Below are 26,787 nucleotides of genomic sequence, written 5' to 3'. Positions count from 1 at the left end.
CTTACACGATTACCTTTCCTGCAAAGTTTAGCTCAAAACCCGATCAAACTCCTCACACTAGATTCACATTGGGTGTCTGCATTGATGCTGATGCAATCGTCATAGAGACAACAGAAAAAAACAACAACACAAAGCACAGCTTTTTGACAGCTAGTCAATCATAAACAGAAAACACATACACAGCATTTTTACCAAGGTAATGCGTGTGCTTTTTAATGCACAAAAGATGCCACTTTTCTGACCCATATTACTGCAATTTTTTTGTCCAGTCAAATACTCAAATTACTGCAAAATGCAACTGAATGATGCATTTCAATGGCCAAAAGGGATTTACAAAACAACTTTTGGATTGATCTCCTTTAGGAACCCAGAGGTGTGGATTTGGATGGCAATTAAACCTCCACATAACCTTGGTGTTGGTCAAAAAACAGTAGGTAATTTAGCTGGGGATTTTTACCCAGATGGTGAGAGAAAAAAACTGACATTCTGTATTCGGATGTCAATAAAATCACCAACTCCATCCTGTAAATGGTGAAAATCCCTTACGTCCCCCTGAGAAACAATTACTGTGCGAATGGGGCTTTTGAGAGGATCCAGTCAATCATGGAACCAGAACTCAGGGTAAGTTCAAGCCCACTTTGACCGCCTGGAGAGTAAGATTGTATGATGGTGAAAAGAGAAAACAATAGGTGAGAGTGAATGTTTACTCTAAAATGCTTTGCAAATCAGCTAGCTGTTTATTTGTGAAGCTTTCAGTGTAGCTATAATTAAGACCCTGTACCCTTAACTTTCTCTGTGTGCGCTCACTTTTCAGTTTGATAAAGATGTAAAGAGACTATTTGCTTCTTGAAATGAAAATGTTGTTTAGTTTATGCAACTTAACATCTATATGGTTTAACTTTAAGATCTATATGCTGGAAATCTTATTTCTCTTTTAGGAAATGCAGCCTGCATATATGTTTGTTCAGTCAAGTACTCTGTTAATGTGAAAATGGCATTGGCATAGTCAATGATTAACTATGGGTCTGGTTGAATTCTCTCATTTTTTATTTTATTTTATTTTATTATTTATTTATTTATAAAAAAATATATATTTTTTATATATTGTTAAATACAGCTGCACACAATTGCGTGGTATTAGGATAGATTTAAATTAAATGTTTTCATGATTGAAAATATAATGTTCATGTGTCGTGCTGTAAATAATACTGGTAGATAGATAGTAAATTACATTCATTTTGTCAACTGGATTCAACCAACTTAGATTAACTTGCTAATTTAATTATTTATGTTTGTATTTGTTTGTTTGTTTGTTCGGTTATTTATTTATCTATTTATTTATTTTATTATTTAAACATCTACAAACTATTCACTGCCTCAAAACATTCATTAATTTATTTTTTAGTCCCTTTATTAATCTTGGGTCACCACAGCGGAATGACAACATATCCAGCATCGGATGCCCTTCCAGTTGCAGCCCATCACTGAAAAACATTGATACACACATACATATACTACACTATGGACAATTTAGCCTACGCAATTCACTTATAGCGCATGTCTTTGGAAGAAACCAGAGCACCCAGAGGGGACCCACACAAACACAAAGGAAACATGCAAACTCCACAGAAACGCCAGTTGATCCAGCCGGGGTTAGAATCAGCGACCTTCTTGCTGTGAGGCGATTGTGCTACCCAATGTGCCACCGTGATGCTGCCTCAAAACATTGTTTTATATATTTTCTATAATCTTATTCACTAGTTAATTCATTTAAATGTTTAAATGTTTCATTAAACATGAAACAATGTTGTACATAAAAATGTTAAGTCAGATTTTTATTCAACTCAAGTATTGCATATTTTTTACACAAAACTGCATATTATGTAGAGATAAAATTATTAATGGAATAGTTTCAACCATTTTCTGCCCTCTATAGATTAAATAGAGCCGGAAAGTGCAATTACTGCTGCTTAATTAAAAAAAGGGAAGTCCACTGAAATTTTATGTATTTTTCTTTTTTCTTTGCTGGAGGTCACATTTTCTTTCGAACTTTTAGCAGTTTAACATCCCAAATATAGTTTGCTGCTTCATTAAGCAATATTGGCTTATTACAATTTAAATTCTCTCTCTCACACACACATATACACTTACCTCCATGAGGAAGGGATCAGTCTTAACAGAGCGTCCGGTTGCCACACACTGAAAAGTGGCATTTTGTCCTGCATTCACCTCCACATCCCCAAGGCGGGAGAAATGAGGCACTTTATCTGTGGAAGAATACAAATTGATATTTTATAATTAAATAATCCCAATTTATTTGACTTAGAATGAGCAGAAAAATGCATATAACTCATTAAACTAATCAGTAATTTGTCATGGTATTACCACAATGTTATGAATAAATAAATAAATAAATAAATAAATAAATAAATAAATAAATAAATAAATAATCCTATTACATATATTACACATGAAGCTCATATGGATTTTTGTGTTTTTTGTTTTTTGTTTTTTCTTGTAAGTTTCTTGTAAGTTTTAGAACTCATTATTTCCTTAATAGTCCTAAATGATTTGTTTAATATTTAGTCTCACTAGATCAGTTTCAAAGGTAGGGAGAATAACTGGATTAAAAGATTATTACAGCTTTTCAAAAGCCATTGTAACACAACATACATGCTGGATTTATGTGAACGCCATGTCCTAACTATGTGTGATGCAACACAGCAATACAGCGGCATGTATTTTCCTTGTAAATCTGAGTTTTTGTCTTAACCAGTAGTGACGGCAACACATGAGGGTCACAGTATGTCTGATAATATATATATATAAAAATCCAAAGGGAGCTAATAATTTCGACTTCAACTCGGTTTTGCATTTAAATAATTTGTGCGTTTATATTTCCCCAAATTGACTGTGTGTGCCTCTAAATCCATGAGCTGAGATGAGGAAACTCCTCCCCGCGAGTAAATATCCAATCACTATGCTCAAGTGTTAGGGGCGCTTGACCATCATTCTACACTTTAACATGGCAAGCGGCGATGAAGTGAGGCTAAGGCAACAGTACACAGAAGCATAAAATAACAAAGGCAGTGCAGGTGTTTATTGCTAAAGATTTTGTAGCCTTTTTCGGTGATTGGAGATGTGGGATTTTGTCATTTTATAAAAGCACTCGATCCTCTTTACAAACTACAGTCTTTTTTTCAGCACCGAGATAATTAAGATGGTTTATTTATGTTTACTTTAGTACAAATATGTTTATTTGAAATGGCCAATTTATCTTTATTAGCTTCACATGTATGTTTATTTTCAAAGTGTAGGATTTTATGTGTTTCCCAGTTTGTACATGGGCTACCAGCAGCTGTGAGGTTTCAGAGTTAATTTTTTTATACAATACACTAGGAAATAGTGTACTTTTCTTGGCTGTTAAGCAAAACAAAATGAGTGTTGCAATAAATCTTTTTTTTTTTTTTTCTACTTAACCTCTTACTGTTCCTATTGCCTATAGAATAAAGAAAAAAAAAAAAAACACATGTCAAGCCATAAGAACCGAACTAAAAACCATGTTATTGTTATTATATTATTAATATAATATTAATATTAATAATAATAATAATAATAATAATAATAATAATAATAATAATAATAATAATAATAATAATAATTTATTTATTTATTATTTATTTATTTATTCATTTATTGTACTTTCATAATCCAGATTTTTTTAAAAATAGTTTTTTGGCTAATGTATAAAATTTTAAATACTGTCCTTTCCTAAGAAACCATAAGCTGCATAAATTTATTATTTAAAAAAAAATATAATAAAAAAATAAATAAAATAAAATAAAATAAAATAAAATAAAATAAAATAAAATAAAATAAAATAAAATAAAATAAAATAAAATGAAATAAAATAAAATAAAATAAAATAAAATAAAATAAAATAATATAGTTTCTATCTATTTTTAAGTATTCAGATCTTAAGCAACCTGGTAGATGTTCCCTATTATTTGTTTTCATACATCTTAAATTGTTTTAGCCCTCACTGTTTTTGCAATGAAGTACACAATAAAAATGATTTATACTTTTTCCCTAGTCGCCATGCAGTCCATTCATATCACTTATCTCTAAGCGTCATGTTTTGTCTTCATGCCCACCGAACGCCTCATTTGTTCTTATCTGCCTGTGCTTGTCAGCTCAGGATCAAATCATTACACGCTCTCCATATCAAGAGCAACAGTGCCATAACATGACCGCGTTTCACTTATTCCCACTGCTTTGCAGAAAACTCAAGCTTTATTTTCTGCCAGCTTTATTTTCTGTTTGAGTGAATCAGAGTGAATGCAGCACGACCATCGCAAGACAAAGTAGCTGACCGGAGGTAGACATTCAATTCCAGCAACCCTTCTGCATTTTCAAAGCATAATAAGGAAAAATCTCCAACTGCTGAATGCTTAAAATGCTTTCAAACCATGTAAAAGGAAAAAAAAAAAATCATACGGCTTTTACCTAAAGACGGCCTCTTGAAAAGCACATCCTTTGCTTCTACAAAATACCTCTTGTCAGTGGCCTTCTGTTTCTCGTTTATTATTGCATTAGTCTGTTAACTTGCTGCTAATGAGTAAAGTTCTAACGCTTTCTGATGTCAGTGGCTCAAAAAATAAATAAATAAAAAATCTGATGTGAATGGATACAATGAAATCTGTTCTGCTGGAGCGAAACTTGAGGCTGGAGCTGTTTGGTGTTTTATTGACTATTTAATAGCGTGCTTATGATGTGAAGAGAAATGTAGGTGGTTTAACTGGCATTTTTGTTGCTGTAATATCGTGAGTGTGTTGGTTGCACTGATTCATTCTCTGTTACTGAATATAAGAGTGAAATAATATTGATTTTAAGGATGACTATTAAGTCTAGTGCCAAACAAACATGATGGCAGCAATTCTCAGAGGAGGGTAAATCTTTGTTTCGTTAGTTGAAAGAGATTCAGAGCTGCAAATGCGTAGAGCTTCAAACTTCAGCAAAGAAACGCAGTGCCATGCTGTAAACGGTATAAACAACAAGTGATAGATTGATTGGACCAATTTAACCACTATGACTGATGGCAAAATGATTTGTGGACAAAAAAGAAGTTATTTTTTCGGGTTGTCTATTTTTTTTTAACAATTGAGTAACTATTTCACTACAATGTTATAATTTGCAATGCAAAATCATTGAAATCTATTAACAGTACATTAAGACAAAAGAAATTAAGAAATTAAGAGTATATTTATAGATCTATGCTTTAACTCGTTTTACCCCAATATACACATACAGTACAAGTCAGAACTATTAGCTCCCCTTTGATTTTTTTATTTATTTATTTGTTTTTTTAAATATTTCCTAAATTATGTTTAACAGAGCAAGGACATTTTCACAGTATGTCTGCTAATTTTTTTTTTTCTTTTTTAGAAAGTCTTATTTGTTTTATTTTGGCTGGATTAAAAGCAGTTTTTAATTATTATTTTTTTATATATATATTTAGGGACAAAATTATAGGCCCTTTAAGCTATATTTTATTCTACAGAACATACCATTATTATAAAATAACTTGCCTAATTACCTTATCCTGCCTAGTTAACATAATTATCCTAGTAAAGCCTTTAAATGTCAATTTAGGCTGTAGAAGTGTCCTGAACTTGGCATTTCTGTTTGGAGTTTGCATGTTCTTCCCGTGTTCCCATAGGTTTCCTCTGGGTGTTTAGGCTTCCCCCATAGTCCAAAGACATGGTACAGGTGAATTAAATAAATCAAACTGGCCCAATTTTGTTTTCCCAGTGTTGGGTTGCAGCTCAAAGGGCATCCACTGTGTAAAACAAATGCTGGATAAGTTGGCGGTTCATTTTGTTGTGGTGAGACCTGATTAATAAAGCGACTAAGCTATTTTTTTCTCCGTTTTCTGTTGAACAAAGCGCAGATTTTTTCAACACATTTCTAAACAAAATAGTCATAATAACTTATCTCTGTTAATAGCTGATTTATTTTATCTTTGCCATGATGACAGTAAATAATATTTTACTACATATTTTGCAAGAAACTTCTATACAGCTTAAAGTGACATTTAAAGGCTTAACTAGGTTAATTAGGTAAACTGGGGAGGTTAGGGTAATTAGGAAAGTTATTGTATAACAATGGTTTGTTCTGTAGTCTATCGAAGAAAAAAAAATGCCTAAAGTAATTTTGTCCTTAAATGATGTTTAAAAGATGTAAAACTGCTTTTATTCTGGTCGGAAAAAAATAAAAATAAAAAATAAGATTTCTCAAGAAGAAAAAAAAATATTATATATATTTTTTTTGACATTTGCTTAAAGTTTTGATTGTTTGGTTTGATTGTTGTACACAAACAAGACTAGCCACAGTCTAGTTAATTTAGAAAATATCTGTAAAATAAACAAGTGAAATGTAGGACAGAAAAGCCTTTCTGCTCTGGCTGTGGCTGCTCCTGCGGCAGCATTTCGCTCTAGTTCTAGTGAAACTATGTGTAATCTGAGCAAAATCCTCATAGCGCTGCCTTTGGCAAGAGCACAGGATTCTGGGTAAACACCATGCCCTGTTTTTGTCATTATGTCTCTATAGTTCACCTACATCCAAAATGTGGCCACTGATCAGCAAATCTGCCCTGCATCCTTACGTAATCCATATCACTTTTAATTAGATTTTTCAAAATTTGCTTTCTTTTTTGAGAATAGACAGACTGGCAGAAAAAAAAATAAATTGTTAAATATTTAATTAGATTTATTACAGGTTTTCTGAAGTAATAATAATAATAATATTTATAATAATAATAATAATAATAATAATAATAATAATAATAATAATATTTATAATAATAATAATAATAATAATAATAATAATAATAATAATAATAATAATAATAATAATAATGGCGTATTAATAATAATTATGGCGAAGCAGTGATACAGTAGGTAGTGCTGTCGCCTCACAGCAAGAAGGTCGCTGGGTCGCTAGTTAGAGCCTCGGCTTAGTTGGCGTTTCTATGTGGAGTTTGCATGTTTGCATGTTCTCCCTGCTTTCGCGTGGGTTTCCTCCGGATGCTCCAGTTTCCCCCACAGTCCACAGACATGTGGTACAGGTGAATTGGGTAGGCTAAATTGTCGGTAGTGTATGAATGTGTGTGTGAATGTGTGTGTGGATGTTTCCCAGAAATGGGTTGTGGCTGGAAGGGCATCCGCTGCGTAGAAACTTGCTGGATAAGTTGGCGGTTCATTCCGCTGTGGTGACCCCAGATTAATAAAGGGAATAAGCCGACAAAAAAAAAAAGAAAAAAAAAAGAATTGAATAATAATAATAATTATTATTATTGTTATTATTATTATTATTATTATTATTATTATTATTAATTTATTCATTCATTTTCTTTTTGGCTTAGTCCCTTTATAAATCTGGGGTTGCCACAGTGCAATGAACCGTAATGAAACCCAATACTGGAAAAAACCCACACACTTTACCGCATGTCTTTGGACTGTTGGGGAAACAGGAACACCCAGAGGAAACAGACGCAAACATAGGGAGAACATTTAAACTCCACATCACAGAAATGCCAACTGACCCAGCCGGGACTTAAACCAGTGACCTTCTTGCTGTGAGGCGATTGTGCTACCCACTGCTCCTCCATGCTGCCCATATTATTTGTAGTAGTATTATTATTATTTACATTATTATTATTATTAATATTAATAGTATTTTTATTTATTTATTTATTTATTTATTTATTTATTTATTTATTTATTTATTTATTTATTTATTTATTTCAATGATTTATCTACTGGGGCATTATTTGCTAACATATGCTATGGCCATAGATTTGAATCTTTGTGCTGACATATTAAAGTTTTGTTGTTGTTGGTGGTGCTGGTGGTGGTTTTATACAAGTGGAATTTTTTATTTCTGTTTTTCTTTTTTTTTCTCTTCATTAATCAAAAAATAATGTTTACAGACAGAAATAAAGGGGGGAAACATTAAATAATAAAATAACTGAGTGAATATTACATGAACATATTCTGCAGCAGAGACCTTCAGAATAGTAAAACTGCAAAAAAGGGAGGTAACAGCTTTTAAATATATTTATTGTTGTTGAAAGAACAAAATACATGTACATATTTGATCTGTCTGAATTGTTGCACAAATCAAACCAAAATTTTCTATGCCATTTAACGTCGTTAAAATCTGGCATGCAATACCATAACAAAGGCTCTTTGATTTTGGTATTTGTTTGCCATTCACATGTATAGTCCTGAATAAACCTTCATGATCAAGATCCTTGGTTTTGTCAACACTAAGAAATCACAATATTCCACTTATTACAATGAATAAAATTAGCATTACTTTGTTAGCTGCTCTTTGTTAGCTTTTCTGTATTGTTGTGTTATTTGTTTATAGACTTGCACTATTGAACTGTTGTATAAATTTGATACCGACTGTTGTATGTACAAACTGCCCTTGTGTATATTCTGAATCACAGCCACGTTGATACAGAACTTCTTGTGTGATATTGCTTCTTTAAAGGTATTCCACATGACATTTGAAAATAGGAACTAATCTTGGCAATATCTTATATTTGTTAGAGATTTCCTGACCTTTTCAAACAGACTTGAAGGTCTACAAGGGTTTTCTCTGTTATGAAATTTCTCATTTTATTACTTTGTTCTCGCATGTCAACAAACCTTCTGCATGTTGGTTATTTTACCCTGATACATTTTCTTTTTACTGTTTTTTTTATTATTATTAGATACAGAGTTAAAACTTAAATGTGACAATAACAAATATTAACTGAAGTTTAGTTTAGAGACAAAAAAAGCTAGTCACTTCAAAAGCTCATTCAATAATGCTGCTTTGTCAAGTCCTGTTGTTAAACAAGTAAAATGGATTTGACTCTTTAAAAAAAGGGGGGATCCTTTGATATAAACAACGAGAAACACACATCTATAATGTAAAGAGTGTTGAAAAGGAGACCCATGAACACCTAATGTCAGCCAGTCTAATACTGTATAAAGTCTCATAAAATCATTAAAAATGTCTGTGTATGTTTGAACACTCTCTGTTGGACAGCTCCATCTGCACAGGACCACAGTGAAACTTGTGTCTCCATGGTGACAGTTTTTCACCCTGACCCCAAGACAGGTTCTTTACTCCATTGTCATTCAAGACGACAAATACTTGTTGCTTGAGGAAAGTTTCTTTTTTCTTTTTAAAGGCCGGCAAGGGCCTCTGGGTGAGTCGAGCCGAAAAGTCTCCAAAAGACAAAATGTCTCCATGGGTTTTATTTTTGGAGAAATGCCCTCGAATATCATTCATTAATGCATTATATTGGATGGATTACTGTAATGGTTTCACTTGATTTTGTAATATTAAACAACTTGCAGTTTCTAAATTTGTTCATTCAACTAAGCATGCTAAGTTATTTATTGTAAAACTAGACTGTAAGTTGGTTTACATATAGGGCCCTATCATACACCTGGCGCAATGCAGCGCAAGGCGCAACACAGTTGTTTTTTGCTAGTTTCAGCTTGGCGCAAGAGTCATTTTGACATTTTGCGCCACGCTGTTTAAACAGCAAATGCATTTGCGCTCATATGTGTGCCCATAGGCGTTCTGGTCTAAAAAAGGAGGCATGTTAAGGTGCATTGCTGGCACATTGCTATTTTGATTACCTATAATAGACTGCACAATAGACCAGATCAAAGCTGGTCTAAAGTCCAGCACAGAGCGCGTTAGTTGTGTGCCTCACTTACACATTGCTTAATACACACAGGATGTACAGCAATACACAAATATATTTACAAATCAAAGGAAATAAAAGGATTAATATATTACAACAAAATATATAATTTTCTAGTCTACATAAATATAAAAACCGCCGCCTCCATGCCTTCTTTATCTTGGGGAACTTTTTTAGTTTATTCATTTGCTTTAATGTTATTATTATTTGTAGTAGTATTATTTATTATATCCTATTTGCTTTATTAAAAACAAGCTTAAATTTGCCCACCTGTCAGGTTTGGGGCATATGGGGCATAGCATGCATATGGGGCATAGCATGTGTATTTGGAAAAAACTTTTGACCACACTTCGTTATTTTTGTTAATTTATTACTTTGCTGGAAATTAGAACTGCATTTAGAAATAGTTTTGAAATAAATATTTGAGCTTAATAAACAAAATGAATTATGTATAGACTAAAGGATGTCTGTGCGTACAACACGTTTTCCTATCCACGAGAGTGAAAGTGAAAGTAAAAAATGAAGAGGCTCATTCTTTCATTATTGCTCTGTATATGCTCTGTTTAACTGTTTACCCGCTAGTGAAGCATTTAGTTTTTCCACTTACAAAGTCCGCCATGTAAATACCAAATGCGCTTTACACAACTGACTCTTAAAGGAAATGGAATATGAGACTCTGATTGGTTTATTCTCAAAACACACCTATTCTCATTAAGAGAATAAGCTCAACTCTGTTACACCATGCGACCCAGCGGATGTTTCCGTCCTTAAAATAACAAAAGTGTATTCGGACACGCCCTTAAGACTTTGTGCCTAGATCGTCAAAATAGAGCCCATAGTGTGTGTTGCCTCAACTTAAAACAAAACAAACAAACAAAAAAAAGACATCCTAAGTTAAAATTCTCCTAGCAATTACTTAGAAGTGAAATTATCGTTAAGACAACTATATTGTAAGTAATGTGTGTAATTGTTTAATTCAATTTTTAATTTTATAGCACTTTTACAATGTAGACTAAAATTTAAACTGTGTCAGTCCAGTTTTCAGGGTTAAAATTCCATTTAGTTCAGTTCAGATCAGATCAGATCAGTGTGGTTTAATTTTAACTGCTTAAAATCCAAACACGGAAGAGCAAATCTATTGATGCACAGTTTCACAAGTCCCAAACAAGTCAGTGGCGATAGTGGCGAGGGACAAAACTTCACCAATTGACAAAAGTCAAGGAAAAAAACCTTGAGAAAAACCGGGCTACCGGGCTCAGTTAGGGATGACCATATTTCCTCGGGCGAAACTTCTTTTTGTATTTAATGTGTTACATTAAAGGGCACCTATGGTGAAAAATCTTTCACTTTTCAAGCTGTTTCGACATACATGTGTGTAAGTATAGTGTATATACTGTCATATTAGGGTGAAATAACACACCCAGTCATTTTGCGCTATTTATGTGTTTGTGTGTCTGCGTGTCTACGCTATGTATGTGTGTGTGTGTGTCTGTGCTACTTGTCTGTGCTATGTGTGTGTGCCTGCGTGTCTGCGCTGTGTGTGCGTGAACTCATTGTTGCAACTCCTCCAAAAATGCATCAAATATTAATTGGTAAAGTTCTTACTGTAGTATTTCTCACAAATGTTATGTGAGATCTGCTTACTGAAGCAGCCGAGGGCATGTTAAAGCGTGTTGCTTACAGGCATGTGGGATCGGTGGGCAGGGATGACTCGCCTTAAAGGACCAGTGCAAAAAAAAAAAAACGGCAACAACCTTTTCCCAGCTATAATACAGACATTTCAAACAGCTATAATAAATACTCTGATGGGTGTTTTGAGCTGAAACTTTACAGACACATTCTGGGGACACAAAAGACTTATAATAAATATGAAAAAAGGGTAACCTATGTGCCCTTTAAATTTGGTTGTCTGTGCTATTGCTAATTGAGAAAATATGTTAAGTTCAGTGAACCTAAATGTTAGTACAGATAACTTTAACATTTGAGTTCATGCACTGTATTTCAACTAAACTGCAAGTTTTGATTACTTAAAAATGTAAGCTAACAAACTAAAACTACATTTTGCAAGTCAAGGTTAGTTGAAATAAATAGTTGGGTCAAACATTTAGCTCTATCAACTAAACATTTTAAATTGTAAATACATATATAATTGAGAAAAACATATAACCAAAAAAAACAAACAAACAAACAAATTGTTATATTTATTTCTATTATTGTGGAAAGGTAATCTTACCCTCTTGCAAGAGAATAAAATCATCTTTAAATGCAACAAATTGCATACCACTTTATAAATGACTGTGCTATTAAGGAATGCATGTTTAAAGACAGCTGTTTTGTGTCTACACTTAAAAATCCACTTCACATCACACAGACAAACGTCAACAAACCAGTCTGCTGGTGTTTGTTGAATCAACATGCTACCCGTTGTCATCTGTTGCCCTTGGTCAGAGTTTGTCAATTGAACATGTTCTTTATTTCCAACTTTTAAATTAATTGTTTAAAATATATATGTTAACTGTCAATATGTGACTTGCTTCCTACGGTCATAGTCAGTGTGTCTCTGTGTTATAGTGTCCTATTTGTATGTTTTGTTCCTATAAATTTAAACCCATTTATTACAGTAATTGTTGCCACTCCTAGTTATCTCATCTGCTTGTTTGCCCATTGTTTCATCAGATTATAAAAGCCCTCCTATTTCAGTCTCCTGTCAGATTTTTAAATGTAACTCCCATGGATGAGTGTGAGATCTGTCTGTGCTCCTGTCCTACTGTCTTCATTCTTGCTTTTGGATTGCTTCGGATTTGTTACTGATCATTGTATTATATATTATTTATTAGAGTAATAACTGTGCAAGTGCATGTAACTAGTTGCTTTAATAAGTGTAAATATGAAGTAAACAAGCAAAATAATGTGCTGTCAGGATATAAAGTGTGATTAGTTAACATTGTATTTTAGGTTTGCAGAGACTGTCAGCAGTTTCTGCCATGTTTACATCTGGCCTCCATCAGCAATGTGCAAATTTGCCAAACTGAGCATTGTCTTCCTGTCTCTAATATTCACTGTTACTGTACAAGTTTTACACAAATATATGTCAGAATCCAGATTATTGCAACAGCAGATATAACTGCTGTTCTATAATATTAAATATTAACTTTTTTTGAAAGAATATGATAGAACTGCACATCCATGTGTTATCAGTAAATTGATATTTTCCCCCATCCATAAACTGTTACTAGCTAAACCTCAAATTTCATTCATTTGATTTCACCCCGGGATGCTTTGGCAGTCACTTTAATAATGCATCACCAAGTAAAAGTGAGGCGAATACTGTGAAATACTGAAAGTCAGATCTTCAGCACATTTACCTGATGGAGTCAGCACATTAAAAAAGGCAAGATATGTGTCAATGCTCACTGTAGCTGTATTTATTTGGTCAAAAATAAAGTACTGTAACAACATTAATATTGCAAAATTACATTCAATAGCTGTTTACAAATTTAATAAAGAGTGTCAATGAATCCAGTCCTACAATGTGCTTTTAAGAAACGACTATACATGATATTTATTTTCTTTTAATGACACATTTTATTGATGCACTGTAAGAATGATTCTGCATTTTAGTTTTTTCAACATGATTTTGTAAGTTGAAACAACGAAGTTGCTTTGGATAAAAGCGTCTGCTAAATGACTAAATGTCTGCTAAATGACTAAATGTAACTTAACCTGGTAAATTTTCGCTGTCTCAACTAGTCTGTAATAGAGTGTTTGTCAACTCAACCTAAATACATATGCTGAACCAGCATCCTTTAAGTTGCACCCCTTACTTCAAATCCAGCAGGTGTTGAAAGTCACTAGAAAAAAATCAGACACATGGGATATTTTTCACCAGATTTTTCAATTGCTCAATCATCACATTTGGTAAATAATGCTTTTTCAAATTTGTGAAATGTTTTAACTGATTTGAACGGAGAGTCAATCTATTGTTCCAGTATAAATGTTTTTAGAACAGATTAGACCTTTGCTAATACTGTACATGTGGAGTTTGGCTACACTTATAAAGCTTAGTAAATTTAGTTTTAGGTTTGAATTTGTAATATCTCAATATGAGTATAAAACTAGTACTTTTCTAATTCTCTGATTAATCTAGAACAGATCATTTATACAGATTTTAATGAATCTCCCATTTATATACCGTAGAAAATATTATTGAAAAATATTAACAGTAATTCATTTGAATGTACTCTTCTAATTTTAAAGATTGTGATTAGAGAGCAGATCGACTTATTAAAGGGGATATATAAAATACACAAAATATTTTTTACCAGTATTTCCATTCATAAATTTACAGTAGTAAAACATCTAAGTAAATATTGACAATATTTACCCAAATGTGATTTTCTCATTCTAAGGAGGTGAGCAAAGGGATAACCCCTGGAATTCATAAACTTTTCATGAACATTGGAGCAGATATCTGCAGTGCAAGAGTACTCATATAAAAATACATTGAAATAAAGATGTTGAGACATAAACAAGTGGTGTTGTTCTTTTTTATTTTTAAGAGCCGGTGTTAGTTGTTAATTTTAGAGTTTTATTTATTTATTTTTTATTATTATTATTTTGTTGAGATTACTTTTATTTTACAATTACTTTGTAAAAAAAAACTTACTTCATAAGAAATAACACTTTGTAAAAAGAATTATAGTGTAATTACATTATGTGTAATTGCTGAATTGGGGGTGAAGACCTTTAATAGAATGTGTAAGGTATTTTGTTGTCTGTTTTGTTTTTGATCGAAAAAGAAAATCTGCTAGATTAAGTTTATTGAACTTGAAAATGTAAGTCAATGTACTGCATTTAAACTAAACTTAGCAAGTTCTGCTAAATTAATAATCTAAGTTAACCTATTAAAACTAAACTTTGCAAGTCCAGTTAACTTGATATAAGCAGTTGGGTCAATTATGTAACTCTGTCAACTAAACACTTTAAGTTCAGAAAACTAAGAGTATTTAGTCAACACAACTTAATTGAGTAAAAGCAACAAGATGACAACTAAACTAAGCTGAGTGAACAAATAATTTTTTTCCATGTGCCTTTAATGATACACACCATTAAATACCTATAAGCAGGGCCATAGTTTTAGGGGGTATGGTAGAGGACATATCTTCTACTATAATGTATATATAACAACTAAAAATTATGTATTTAATGTAAGTTTTTGTAAAGATATATTTTATTAAATAAATATAAATTTATCAAAATTAATACATATTTTGAAATGTGATTTTGTAATGTTTCTCTTTTTTTTTGAAAGAAAGAAAGAAAGAAAGAATATTCCTGACCCCAATACTTCTATTGAGAATAGTGACGTCAATCCAGTGACATTGGCTCTAAGTGGAGCTGTCCAAGGTGCTGATCACTAAGAGTTCTGTCTGTATTATCTTACTCTGGGTAGACGGCAATGGTTTTAGTGCAATTACAGAATCTAAATTTAGGGGTGAAGGGGAAACGTACAGCAAGAAAATCAATTTTAAAGATTCTTGCGAATTCCAGAGTCCAGAGTATTTCCAAATGCAATAATCAAGGTTTTATCAACCTAAAACAGCACTGAACAGAAAGAGCTTTAAACTGTCCAGGTATCAAACAGAACTTGATTTATCCTGGCCGAACCATAAAATCGAAGCTCAAAAGATGTTTTGTAAGATAGTTATGCATCAACGTGTCATAACACAAGGGGTTTTGCATAATATCATTAACCCTAACAGTAATAGTGGGGTGTTACCGCTAATGAGTGTTAATCTCATAGCAAGTTTTGTTAAATTTTCATTGCAATGGCTTCCTCTCTTCTCAAAAGACCGTCTGCGTACTTATGCAGAACAAATTAATTCTTTAAATATATGTAAAAGCTAGGTTTGCAAGGATGGGTAAGTCTTCATGTGTCCATTAGGTGTCTGATTCTGGGGCATTTGCAATTTCATTCTTGCTGTGGGGGGTAAAAGTGAAACACAGGTGGTCTACAGTCGACTCCATCAAATTAAAGCAGGCCACAAACGGCGTCTCACAATTCAACACCACGATCTCCATCCACATACAATCTCCTTTCAGCAGCATTCCTGTCAGCATGAGCGCACCGCATTTCCCAGAAGCCAGCAGGTATCCAGACTCATGGCGGGCTGTGGTTTCAAGCATCCCAGTCCAAACTACTGGAGCAGAATTATGCGCTGTCCACTAAAAATACACTTCCTGCAGTGCTAATGGAGTGTAGGTCAGCAGGTGTGTGAGGACAAGGGAAGCACAAGAAGAGAGAAAAATAACAGTCCAAAGACGGACACAGGAGATTCGCTCTCATTCACGCCTGACTGAAGCTACAGATTAAGTAGTGGCACACAGGGCACAAAAGCCAAAGCGAGAAGCCCTTTTTCTTTCTTCTTCCCCCAGAAAATAAATAAATCTGAGACGGCGACTGCTGGGAGCGAGAGATGGAGTGATATCTGCACAAAAGGTCAGCTGTGGGAAGTGGACGTGGCATAAGAACAAGGGAAATGGAAGGCAAAAGTGTCAGTGGATAATTGTCTTTCATGATGGCTATTCAGATCAAAAGTGAGCACCCCAAGACTCTGGCGGAATGAAATGACCACCTTTGTTCCTCATTCCGGGTGGGCCAACTTGGTCTTACACCCCCCATCTAAGCAGGAAAAGGTCAGTGGGAGTGTGTTTCTGTGTGTTTGAAGGGACAGAACTTACAGCAGGGGTAGTTTAACAGCACTATGTCATCCAGGCCGATGTAACCCTTCTGCTCAGAGGAGATTGTGGCTTCAAAAACAATCTGCAAGGAAAGAGATGAAGAAGTTAGAGCCAAATAGAAGGTAGCAGGTGAAGAAAATACAACAGACAGTAATGTTTTAAAAACAATGTTAGGGAAAATCCCAGTTAAAAATGTGAACCTGGATCACACAACCAGTCAAGCAAGCAAGCACGCACGCACGCACGCAAGCACACACGCACGCACGCACGCACGCACACACACAAGCACACACGCACACACGCACGCACGCACGCACGCAAGCACGCACGCACGCACGCACGCACGCACGCACGCACACACACACACAAGCACACACGCACGCACGCACGCACGCATGCACGCACGCACGCACACATATATATATATATATATATATATACATACAGTTGAAGTCAGAATTATCCCCCCTATGAGTTTTTTTTCCCAAATGATGTTTAACGGAGCAAGGAAATTTTAACAGCATATCTGATAATATATATATATATATATATATATATATATATATATATATATATATTTTTTTTTTTTTTTTTTTCTGAAGAAAGTCTTATTTTTTTTGTTTTGGCTAAAATAAAAGCAGCTTTAATTCTTTATGAATAATTTTTTAGGTCAAATTTATTAACCTTTTTAAGCAATTGTGTTTTTTTTTTTTTTTTTTTTTTTCGATAGTCTACAGAACAAACCATCTTTATATAATAACTTGCCTAATTACCCTAACCTGCCTAGTTAATGCAATTAACCTAGTTAAGCCTTTAATAAATGTCACTTTAAGCTGTATGGAAGTGTCTTGAAAAAAAAAAAGCATTTACTGTCATCATGGCAAAGATAAAAAAAAAAAATCAGTTTTTAGAATTGATTTATTAAAACTTTTATGATATATATATATATACACACACACTTTTTTTGAATTTATAGAGTTATAGTTGATCTGAATGCTAAATTAATAAATGATGTAACTTTATATTGATGGTCCCAATATTGTTTATTATTAGTTACATGATAACTAAAATCTACAGTATTTTTGGGTCACCTTTAGCACACATTAAGTAAAATAAAATACAATTTAATTAAATTAAATTAAATTAATATAATGACATTGCAGAAAAATGCTTACATTTATGACAGGTTTTCATTAAATTCTTGGTCAGTTTTCCTGTTTGTCATCCCATTTTGCGGTGCAGCAATACAAGGGAAGTGATATAACCCAACATTTCAGTTAAAACAGACAATGTTTTATATATTCTTACCCAATTTGTCACAAAATACCAAAAATACCAAAAATCCCCCTCATTACATATGTAAATATACTTTACAGCATGTTATATATCTTAGCGAACATAAAATATGTCAGGGGTTCTCAAACTTTTCAGCCCCTAACTCCCAAACTAACAATGCCAGTGACTCAAGACCACCAATATTTTTCTGAAGTGGTTTTGAATATATAAACCTTGCAAAAAATGTTGTCTATTCATTGTCAAAAGTTGTCTATACATTGTTGAATTTTAAAGAACGCCACTTTGAGACTATCCTTCATGTTCAGTTGTGGCCTTTATATACTTTTAATGTACATGAGTGCCGTAAAGATGTCAGAGAGTTTAACCTGGTGCCATAAAATCTATGTGCTGTATCTGACGCTATTGCTGTGTTTCTAATAATGAAGTAATCACCCCAGGGGTTGCAAAATAAATAATTAAAAGGCTGACTGTTTTTTATTTGCATGTTGTTTTTTCAATTTTTTTAAATAACATGTTAACAATGTTACAATCAACTACTGGTTTGTTCTTCAGTATGTTATAGATAAAATAAGGTAATTCGAACAGTTTATTAAAATTATAATTATTATTATTTTTTAAATCACCTATCAACCTCTCATAGTCCCGCGACCCCAACTTTGGAAACCACTGATATATGCCCATGACCACTGCATTTAAGTTATCTCTTGGCTGCACTGAAACTAGCATTGCACAGATTTTTCCCCTTCTCTTCTTAATTTGTTTTGCTTTTTCAGTTTATTCTTTGTGTGAACAGACCAGCATGTGTTTGTGTGTGAGTGATTGAACTGTCTGCTCCCAAAGGTATTTCCAACACTGCCTCTCATTTCAAGCACATTTATTATTCTTTGCTCTCTCAATAAACAATACAATCTTGCCTAACTCAACTACATAATTGATCACTTACATGCAGCTCAGCCTACCCACAAGGTAGCTGCTGCACATGTAAAACGATATGCCAGCATTTGCTGAACTGAAGGCATCATGATTCAGCACAACAATCTCCCTGTTTTGACCTACCGATGAATTTGACTCAAGAGTTGTGCTCTGCTGAGAATACAGATCTTGCTCTCTAGTGGCCAATTACACTGCAAGTACCCCACATCACTCATTCGTTTACACAACCTTTAACCACTCTGCTAACAAAGGGAAGACTGCCTCCCTGGCTGTTTCATTGTTGGACGGGCAAAGATAGCTGATAGATGTCCTACCGCTCTGAATCAAACAACAAATGAGCTGGCGCTGCTAACAGCCAGCCAATCAAAGCTAAGCTGCGGCTAGCACAGAGTCCTGACAGAGCAGCAGGGTTTCTGTGCACATTGCTCTTATCTCCCCAAACATACTGTATTTAGTGGTGTTTGCAAAAGCAAGCAAAACTATTACTACTTTTCATACATGGAATTTAGAAAAAACTGTAGAATTAACTATTTTAGGAATAAAACGTTCAGCCTTCTGCATACACAAAATTTGGAAATGAGGTACATACATTTCTCAACAAGAAAGCTTAACACTGTTTTTGAAATAGTTCTATGGAGCCCATTAGTTGCTGATTCAGGTTTGCATTGATTTGTTGTCTCTAAGCCCAATCTGTCTGGCTAAGATTTGATACATCAGTCACCGGCGGGGAGCTACAGAACGGAAGAGAGACACAATCTAATTTATCCTCAGAACGTGAAAAACAGAATGAAAAAAACAACTAGAGGCATATCAGCCTGAAAGAGTGTAACAATCAAAATTTAACTTACAACAGAAGACTAAGGAGCATGCATCATTGCACCAAACTGGTCTAACAACTGTGCTACCCTCTCTAAAAGTAGAGACAAGAAAATAATGATAATGAATATTAAAGACAGCATGGAACAGAAGTTTCTGTTGTCTTCCCTACACTGTAAAAAAAAAAAGTTGAGTAAACTTAAAATAATTAGGCAACCTATCACACATAGCTTTTTGAGTTAACTCAACAAACAGGGTTTGAAGACCAGTGAACTCAAAATATTTTGTTGAATTCTTTAGTTCTCTGAACAAAAAGTATCATGTTCACCCAACAAGATATTTTTGTTTGCTGAACAAAAAATATCATGTTCAACCAACAGGATATTTTTGTTTGCTGAACAAAAAATATCATGTTCATTCAACAAGACATTTTTGTTTGCTGAACAAAAAATATCATGTTAACCCAACAAGACATTTTTGTTTGCTGAACAAAAAATATCATGTTCAACCAACAGGATATTTTTGTTTGCTGAACAAAAAATATCATGTTCAACCAACAGGATATTTTTGTTTGCTGAACAAAAAATGTCATGTTCACCCAACAAGATATTTTTGTTTGCTGAACAAATATTATCATGTTTACTCAACAAGATCTTTTGTTTGCTGAACAAAAATTTTCACGTTTATTCAACAAGATCTTTTGTTTACTGAACAAAAATGATTATGTTTACCCAACAAGATTTTTTTAGTTTACTGAACAAAATAAAACAAACTGATTCATTATGCATTTACTATTAATTTTTAGGATTCAAATTAAATACACAAGAATAGTCAATTCACTTTTTTTTATTTTTAACTGTGTTCAAATCACAATCCAAAACATTTGCATACAAAATCAGCATTTGACATTAGCCGTGTTCAGCATTGGGCTAGTTTGTACACAACTAGTACTGAATGTTTCCAGATTTGAAAAGATTGTACACTGCCTCAACATAAAATAACTGGCAACCTTACTAAAACCAAGCTATTAGTGTGTCTAAACACTCAAACCAGGTGAATATACAATCATCTAATCAGAGTAAACCCTAAAAGCCACTCCATTCATACAGTCTTTAAAGTGTACTGCACTTTTGTCAACAAAGTACATAAAGTCCAAAAACAGACCTCAAAACATTGAAACAGTGGCACATTAGGAAGTGGTCACGGGTCAGTTGCCGTTACTGTGTGGAGTTTGAATGTTCTCCCTGCGTTCACGTGGGTTTCCTTTGGGTTCTCCCCCACAGTCCCCCACAGTCCAAAGACGTGTGGCACAGGTGAATTGGGTAGGCTAAAATTGTCCGTAGTGTATGTGTGAATGAGTGTGTATGGATGTTTTCCAGAGATGGGTTGCAGCCGGAAGGGCATACGCTGCGTAAAACAAGTTCATTGCGCTGTGGCGACCCCAGATTAATAAAGGGACTAAGCCGAAAAGAAAATGAATGAATGAATGAACTGAACTCTCGCAGATCATGTGCCACCAACCTCCATAAAACATGCTGAATCACTTAAAAAGTATATTTGAGTTCTTTTGGGTGTTCCATATTCAGTCTATACAAGAGGCTGAACAAGTAAGCGAAGGCTGCAGGCAGATGTGTGATATCCTGAAGTACTATGGCCTCCTCCAAGATTTTAGCGAGGTTCATCACATATTGCAGGGATGCAGAAGTGCCATTATCATCTTCCACCACAGTGAAGATTCCAATCCTTTAATCTCTGGTGCTGTGGTCTTCAGGGTCCGTGTCCTTATAGGAGATTAAGTAATGGGAAAATTAATTGATGTGTAATATTAATTACTACTTATTAATGTTATTACTATTATGCAAAGAAAATAAAAACATGTAATACTTTCGTACATACAAACAGTAACACTTTGAATAGTCTATAATATATAATAATTGAACAATATATTGACAACTTTTTAATATTTAGCAATTTTTTAAACTTTTATTTTACATAAAATTGCAAAGATTTACTTTTATTTGATACAGTTTCAATTGTGAAAGTTGTTTATTGTCCTGTTTAGAATATAACTGAGCCTTTAATTGTCATTCATAAGGGATTTATAAAGCATAAATAGTCCTCACTTTAGATTAGGTCACAACTGGATGAAGTTAAGCTCATAAAGCATATACTAACATACAAAGTAACTATTATTACATACCTTAATATTAGGATATTTAAATGTTAATTTGAATAGTTTATTAATCGTGTACTTAAGCATTCTGAATGATCTTAAAAACACCAACTATTCTTAAATAACTGGTTTGTAAATAATGCAATACTTAAATTAGTAATACAAATGAATCATTAAAGTTAAAAAAAAATACAATCATTGAGCACTTCATGTAGAGTTATGCTTAACAGAAAATAAATTAACTATTCGCTAATACTAAATAAATTATTTATAGCGTGCAGCTATTAAAAGTGTTACCAAGCAGACTAATAAATGTAGAATAGGGTATGAAAATGAGTAACTTACCAGACATATCTTGAGAAAGCAAGCAGAATTTTTACGAAGAAAAATTGGCAATCCCTCAAGAGCTGCTCTTTCTCGATCGGTGACAATATCAGTGACCTAAAGGAAAGTCATTTACAAAGGGTGTTTTACAATCTTATTGTTTTGTAAGTAAAAATGTCCTTAGTACATTTAAATGAGCATAGTATTTTATTCATGCTGTTGAAAAAACACATGGCTTTATTTTTAAAAAAGATTTTTGTGGTTTCCATACAATGGAATTTGATAATGGTTGTGTTGGCAAATTTAGAAAAATGTTTAGTTTCATGTGACAATTACTTTGAGTTAAAAACTACAGCTATTATTTTCTATTTTCCTCTTTGAATGTATTCATTTGAAATGGTCACTCAAAACAAGTGAAACATCTGTTATTTATCTTACTTCCATCTCACAATCAAAACACAACTTGACACAATTAAAATTAATGCAAAAGGACTGGACAATTAAATTGTTGCAATTACGTTTTATTAGACTGTATTACCTGAGCATGAAATTCTTGACAGGACAAAATATGTTGCACATGTTAAAAACATCAGACGGGTGTATAAGAAAAAAAAAATCTTAATGAGTACCTGCTCATCCATCTTGTTTAAAGTTGTATCCATCTCTGGACCCATTGAATCCCTTCTTTTCTGTAGAGTTTCAGGAGAGGTGCTGTATATTTATCAAGTCACTCGATTAACTGTCTCAGGAGATCTACATTACAGATCTGAGAAAACTCTGTGCAGATCTACAATATACAAAAAAAACATACATATTAATTTTTACACATAATATATATATATATATATATATATATATATATATATATATATATATATATATATATATATATATATATATATATATATATATATATGTAAATGTAAATATTTAAATGTTCAAATGCTGAATACAGATGTATTTTGAATTACCTATAATAATAATGTTGTTTGTTATTTTTAGCATTATCATTACTACCTTGAATGAAACCAAAGCAATTGCAATATAGTGACTTACCTCTTCCTTAAAGTCCAGGTTATCTCTCTCTAATTTCTTCCTGGCTAAATCTCAACAACTTCTTTTGGGCAAAGAGAAAAGGTTTCTTGCATCTGCTGGTGAATGACCGTCAAATTTCACTGATGATAACAAGTCTCACCTCCTCAAGGAAATCTTGCATTGAATTATGTCATTGTCAATATTTCAGTCCTTTTGAGCAAAAAGAAAGAAAAATATATATTTAGCCCTTTATATTTTTTATGTAAATAAAAGCTAGCTGACTGTTAAAGCAAGTTGGTCTGAATATGATAGACATTTAGTCGAGCTATCAAATCAAGCAATGAATTACATGAAAATCACACGATTTTCACACAAATTACACAGTTAAACACGTCACCGTTTGTTCCACTGGCTCTGGTTCGAAGGGAAAAAAGGTTATGATGTGCGCAATGCTGACAGCAATCTAGATAAACAGGACATAATGTTATATTTGACTTGGATACCTGATCTGGTATGTTATATGATACTCATTGTATTAATCGTGAGTTATTAAAGCAAATGACTCGATTGAAATCGCTATTTGTTTCAAATACATTCACTCTAAACTTTTATTGATGTAAATAGCCAAAACCAAGTGCACGAAACAAGTAACTCACGGCTAAATTATAACAAATAGTTCCGTATTAGGATACACGCGCACATCAAAGCCAACATATCAAATAATATAACGTTAGATGACAACAAAAAAAGACATACATACCTATGATTTAGCAGAAACGTCGTTGGCCTGCTCTTAACTAGGGATGGCTGACGTGAAACTGATGTTTTGACACAGTGTCGAGATCCCGAAGCGCAAGTGTTTCGAATCACTGCACCGAAGCATGATCCGAAGCACCCAAGTCACGTGACTAAAGTGTTTCGAAACACCTAGTCACGTGACTAAAGCGATTCAAAGCATCGATCAGCTTAGAAACGTTTCGAGACCTGGTGAAGCCTAATTTGACTGCCAAGGTCTCCGAATTATCTCTGTCTCAAATGGCTTAGAGCACTGTGGGTTTGCTTATTGATTCTATGCTTAGCATGATGTTTTGGGTTCGAATCCCGACTTCGAAATCATGGTTTTATGTATTTTAATCATGTTTCTGTTTTGTGTAGCCTAAATAGGATACAGCTACAGTTACGCCATCAATTTAGCATTATTTTTGTAACACTGTAAAACAATAATAAATATTTTTACAGTATGGTTGGGTTTAGGGTTTGGGTAGACATTAATAAAATACAATAAATGGGAAATTTAATGAATAATATAAATAATTCTTGATAACTTCAGGCCACCGTTTTTGATCTAGCAACAACCCTGTTTTAAGACAAAAACAAGACATATTTATTCACAAATTGTTTATTCGGATATTAGACCAATGTTGAAACAAAACGATACAAGAGCAAAGCATTACCAACTGGTATTAAAGCATTTTAAAACAACTGCTACTGACTGGCTTCGAAACTTACTACTCCTGCATGGATGTCTGACACCTTAACCACTGTACTATGTTACTTGAAGGATTCTAATTTCACAAAGTGGGGTTTAATCCCTCAATTTGTTCAATCGTTCTTTGCTGAAGCTGTTTCAGTGCAATATATATAAAAAATGACCACTAAATGTCACTGTAGAGTGAGGTTTCGAAACGTTTCGAAGCTTCGACACATTAGGTGCGTTCGACTTCATGCAGCGCTGCGCAGATCGATCGAAATCTGTCTTAAAGCGGTGCATTCTGGTTAGAAATCTTGTCCGGATTGATGCTGCGCCGACGCCACGTGACTGTCACATGTGGCATCAAAGTACCGCGACAGCGCTCCGAGATCAGACCGCAAACTCAGACCGTGCAGCTTCTGAAGAGCGACTGCAGAAGCTTTGATGACGACACCGATATTACACGATTGGCCGAGTTCACCACATGACAACAAACACGTGTATTTCGGGTTTATAATTGGACAAATTCCGATTCAAAAGTTTCGAAACAAACAATTCACTTTTCACACCCTCTCTATCCTGTACACATCTTGCTTATTAAAAGACTACAAATATTTTACTGCAGTAGTCATCTTTTTTTAAATAATCTGGTTATAAAGGTTAGCTTGTTTGCACAGGGTTATTTTCAACTTTTTTATACAGACTATTTACTTCATTCATCTCCATGAACGATTTAAATGATATATTTTAGTGTATATTTTAGTGAATAACCTAAATATGAACTCAAATAAGTCTTACAGACTTGAAATAAAATAATCATCATCATTGATCCTGCCATCCTAAAGCTCTCTTAACAAATTAAGTTAAAGAACTATTTTATTAAATAGCTAATTATAAAATGGTTTTATTATTATAATATAAATATATATTTTATTTCCTGTCTAGCAGTTTAAAGGCTACCTGCTCTTTCTGGGAAACTTCTACATCGCTCACTTATTTTACCTGTTTTCAACACGATCTTTTTGGATTAAAATGCTTTTTTGAAAATTCATTCATTATCCAAAATAATCTCATTTATTAAGACCTAATCAAAACACCTTGTTTTGCTTTTCACATGGGGCATTTTTATATCTATAAATGTACATATATGTAAACCCTTTTTAGCATATTCAAACAAGAAGTATTAGCCTAAAGGTTGATGTTTAACTCCTAGAATTTATGCTTATTGCTTTGTATTTAATAGACCTGTTCGTTTTATGTTTATATTAACCTCTCATTTCCTCTTATTTCTCTTATGCATTTGTTATATATTTTACTCATAATTCTCTTATATTGTTTAAAAAGGAAACACAGTTTGTAGAGACTGTATTCTGTTTTATTTGTAAATGTTTTATAGTTATAAATAAAAATAACAAAAAAATATGATGACGCCATGTGATCGGTCATCATGACTGCAGCAACTTCCGAAGTGTCCAGCTGTCCGTCTTGACGGCTCCGTTTTCAACTCCGCCCCGCCTGCGCTCGGCTAATCTCGTTGATCACCGGCTGCAGCTGAGCTTCATGTCGAACGCACCTAGTGTTTCACGAAGCCTCGCTTTGCCCACCACTACTCTTAACCGCTCTATCACGGTCTCTCACATCATTAATACACTGGTAAAATAGATCGGGCAGTCAGATGGGTAGCACATCGCACAAAAACATGTATACAATTATATACAATCGATTATGAAAACGATTGACACGTAGCTCCGCAGAAAGAAAGATGGTTCGTTTTGTCGCGCGCACGTGACAGGTACCCCCTGCAGTGAGCTATGGAAGTAAATTGCGCATGCGCCAGAAGCTTTTAAGGCGCATGCGCCAACAAGAAGGGCACGCATCAACGCAAAACTAAGAATTTTGTATTAGTTCAATGAAATATTTTAAGTTTTTCACATTGAAGCACCATATTTGTTGAACAAACTAACTATTATTTGTCAGCATTTCAAATGAAAATATTTAAATTCAGTTAACTTATTAATCTTTGTTCAGAGGACTTTTTGAAAGTTGGCGTTTTTACAGTGTATTGTGATGTATAGGAAGCTGCCTGCACTGGATGCAGCAAAGCAGTGGTGTAGTCCTAAAAACAGGGGTGTAGTATTATGCACCTAACTCAAATTTTAAATAAAAGGAGGCAAAGAAATGACAAAAGTCAATGTTTCTTTAATTCATTAGCAATATAGATATAGA

At 33.6% G+C, this 26,787-nt stretch overlaps 1 protein-coding gene and 1 long non-coding RNA gene across 9 annotated transcripts in view; both read right to left on the bottom strand.

Annotated features, from left to right (window-relative positions):
• Window positions 1–26,787, bottom strand: part of ptprua (protein tyrosine phosphatase receptor type Ua) — a 434,849-nt gene that overhangs the window by 152,708 nt on the left and 255,354 nt on the right. For all 8 annotated transcript variants that reach the window (XM_005159552.6, XM_009294143.5, XM_009294142.5 and 5 more), the window contains exons 4-5: window positions 16,514–16,595; window positions 2,152–2,267 (exon numbers count right to left, since the gene is read on the bottom strand). In XM_005159552.6, the coding sequence (XP_005159609.1) occupies window positions 2,152–2,267; window positions 16,514–16,595 (198 nt within the window). The remainder of the gene's footprint in view (window positions 1–2,151; window positions 2,268–16,513; window positions 16,596–26,787) is intronic.
• Window positions 20,389–23,992, bottom strand: LOC137488492 (uncharacterized). The gene is made up of 5 exons (XR_011007543.2): window positions 23,851–23,992; window positions 23,112–23,300; window positions 22,685–22,842; window positions 22,077–22,172; window positions 20,389–21,339 (listed from the first exon to the last, which is right to left on the bottom strand). It is a non-coding gene; the product is annotated as an uncharacterized lncRNA (long non-coding RNA).

This window comes from Danio rerio, chromosome 19 (assembly GCF_049306965.1).
Source record: "Danio rerio strain Tuebingen ecotype United States chromosome 19, GRCz12tu, whole genome shotgun sequence".
NCBI classification, from domain to species: domain Eukaryota; kingdom Metazoa; phylum Chordata; class Actinopteri; order Cypriniformes; family Danionidae; genus Danio; species Danio rerio.
This window is presented reverse-complemented; position numbering and strand designations above follow the sequence as displayed.